This window comes from Pelobates fuscus, chromosome 7, assembly GCF_036172605.1.
Source record: "Pelobates fuscus isolate aPelFus1 chromosome 7, aPelFus1.pri, whole genome shotgun sequence".
Classification (NCBI taxonomy): domain Eukaryota; kingdom Metazoa; phylum Chordata; class Amphibia; order Anura; family Pelobatidae; genus Pelobates; species Pelobates fuscus.
This window is the reverse complement of record NC_086323.1, coordinates 196599240-196602560: the sequence shown is the minus strand read 5'-3', so window position 1 is coordinate 196602560 and position 3321 is coordinate 196599240. Positions and strand designations below refer to the sequence as shown.

General features: G+C 40.9%; 1 protein-coding gene across 1 annotated transcript; it reads left to right on the top strand.

Moving 5' to 3' along the window:
* Nucleotides 1–741: 741 nt before the first annotated feature.
* On the top strand, nt 742–2797 carry LOC134569277 (gastrula zinc finger protein XlCGF17.1-like; the record flags this gene model as incomplete). The annotated part of the gene is made up of 1 exon (XM_063428192.1): nt 742–2797. A coding segment is annotated over one exon (1107 nt), but the record flags the coding sequence as incomplete, so codon positions are not given.
* Nucleotides 2798–3321: the final 524 nt, after the last annotated feature.

Genomic DNA, 3321 nt, shown 5'->3' with positions numbered 1-3321 from the left:
TGTTTTAAAACTTGATGGAAAAAAAAGTCGAATTATTTTTCAGAGAGGTAGATATTATATTAGGGCAATCTTCTGATGAGGTAACTGAGGGTTGTGGGGTAGATACATCTGAGTTTTTACTGGCAAAAAAAAAATCTTTTTAGAGTGGCCTTCCTTACGAATTTATTTATATCTATAAATGCTTGTAAGGATTCATTGGAGCAAATTTCAGTCCTTTGCCAAGGACTGATATTTGTGTGGATGTTAGAGCTTTTTGGGATAGGTTGAAGATGCCAAGTTCCTTCTCATTTATAGGGGTTATTGTCGGTCTAGCCTTTCTCTTTTGTGCTCTTCTCCCACTTCTCCTTCCTCTAAACTTAGGCTCCTTTTCCTCGTTTTTATAGGATGGGGTGTTTGTGCGTTATCTTATGTTTTAAAGAAAACGAGAGCAGACAGGAAGAAATGAATAACAGATCCTGACAGAGGGAGAGAAGAGGAATCGATTGGGGAAAGGTAAGTTCGGCATGACAGTGCCGCTTTAATTTCTTCTCAGTCACTAAAACACCTGATGTTTGTATTTCTTATCTATTAAAAAGAAATTGTCATTTTTTCTAAGTATTGCAAACAATAATTTATAGTGGCCGATTTCCTTTAACTCCCGGTATATTTCTTTCAGGTGTATTTGTAAGGAGAGGTTATACTGAAAGTGGTGACAAGAACAGAAATACACAAAGCAAAACTATGAAGAAATCTTTTAATAACCGCACCAAGGACTTTCACTCTGAAAAATCAAGCATTTTCTCAAAGGAGATAGTAAACATAAACCCCAAACCTGTCTCATGTTCTGTAAGTGGAAGATGTTTTAGTCATAAAGAAACTCTTGGTAGACATCAGAGAAATCACACAGGAGGGAAACCTTTCTTTTGTAGTGAATGTGGAAAATGCTTTGTCGCTAAAGCAGTTCTTGTCCGTCATCAGAGAACTCACACAGGAGAGAAACCGTTCTCATGTTCTGAATGTGGAAAATGTTTTGTTGATAAATCACTGCTTGTCAATCATCAGAGAACTCACACAGGAGAGAAACCGTTCTCATGTTCTGAATGTGGAAATAGTTTTAGGCACCATTCAAATCTTGCCAGTCATCAGAGAACTCACACAGGAGAGAAATCATTCTCATGTCCTGAATGTGGAAAATGTTTTGTTCGTAAAGCAGTTCTTGTCAGTCATCAGAGAACTCACACAGGAGAGAAACCGTTCTCATGTTCTGAATGTGGAAAATGTTTTGTTTGTAAATCAGAGCTTGTCCGTCATCAGAGAACTCACACAGGAGAGAAACCGTTCTCATGTTCTGAATGTGGAAAATGTTTTGTTCATAAACCAGATCTTGTCAGTCATCAGAGAACTCACACAGGAGAGAAACCGTTCTCATGTTCTGAATGTGGAAAATGTTTTGTTCGTAAATCAGAGCTTGTCCGTCATCAGAGAACTCACACAGGAGAGAAACCGTTCTCATGTTCTGAATGTGGAAAATGTTATCGGCAACATTCACATCTTGTCAGTCATCAGAGAACTCACACAGGAGAGAAACCATACTCATGTTCTGAATGTGGAAAATGTTTTGTTCGTAAACCAGAGCTTGTCCGTCATCAGAGAACTCACACAGGAGAGAAACCGTTCTCATGTTCTGAATGTGGAAAATGTTATCGGCAACATTCACATCTTGTCAGTCATCAGAAAACTCACACAGGAGAGAAACCGTTCTCATGTTCTGAATGTGGAAAATGTTTTCGGCAACATTCACATCTTGTCAGTCATCAGAGAACTCACACAGGAGAGAAACCGTTTTCACGTTCTGAATGGGGAAAATGATTTTTCGTTAAACCTAATCTTGATAGACATCATAGATCTCACACAGGTGATGAGTCTCTAAAATTGTATTATGCATTAACATAGAAATGAAATATCTTGTTTTGTGAATTTTGATCATGCTGACATAGTAAATAGTAATTGTGATAGTAGCAGTCAACGTACATATGATGACTTTCCGGCAACTCAGGATACATTGTGGTTGTATGTTATGTCTGTTACAGAGTGAAAGGCTACTTTCCCCAACCCCCATGTTAATATAGACCATGGCAGCTCCACGGTGCACAAGGTTACATCACCTTTTCTCTAACGGGACCATGGTTGCGTTCCCGGATCTACAAACCTGATACGACTTACCAAATAAAGCGATATTCCCCTACCTACAACTCAAGTCCCTTCTGGGGTCTTTGACCCCCCCTCCCCCCCGCAAGAGTTTCACACACATTCACTCGGATAGAGGAGATAAGTATGTCCACCAAAATTCCCTGCAAAACCATCTCTTTAACATACCACTTGACAGTGGCAGAGGAAGTACTGAACAAACATGTCCTAGCGTGGTACGTGGACTTACACACCACATACACCATGGAACACTGGCACAAAGCCTAAACAGCACATAAAGGGAAAACAGCTTGCACAGCGCACCTGGAACAAATGAGGAAGTTACTACACCGATGGTATATGGTACCAGACAGACTGGCGAAAATCTACCCCACCGCCTCTGCAAAATGCTGGAGGTGTAACACAGAACTATATGCTTCACATATGGTGGACTTGGGCACACAATTTACGCTGCAACCAGCATTGGGACTCCTGTTCCTAACCCTAGGTACATTTAAACGGGTCAAGGGGGTCCTGATCTTCCATATACTGATCTCGGCTCTGACTACCTCCAGGAGAGGTGATATGGCCTGAACCTCAGTCAACCGAACCCCAGGGACCCCCCCTTCCACACCCCCTCCTTATCCAGAAAAATGAAGGACGACACACCTGACTGATTACCCGCTGCTGACCTCAGCCGCTCCAAAGGGCACAACAGCCTAAGCCGGACAACCGACCCTAAAGAATAGGCAAGGGAAACCTACAACTGGAAAAAGAAGTTGGAGTGTAGCGTAGAGGTAGCGGGGGGTGCAACTAGGAGGACAACCGAATGGTGTGAATATACATGTCCTATAAATATAACTCTTTTTTTAGTTGTAGAAGCACAACCTGTGTTCTTTGTAATCCATTGTATATAGCATCATTTTCACAATTGTAGGGTGGAAATAAATCAAAAGATAGGACAGGAGGCATGCTATTCAAGAGAAACTGGTGGAGGGCCAAGTAAATCTGTTTTCCAGTGATGTGGCATAAGGAAAGAAGTGCACCATAAACACTGCAGTGGGGCCTGCTGAATTCCATGAAATTATTTTTTTTTTTTAAATTCTTTATTTTGTTGTGCATTAATTAGAAAAGGTACATTTTATACTAGCAATG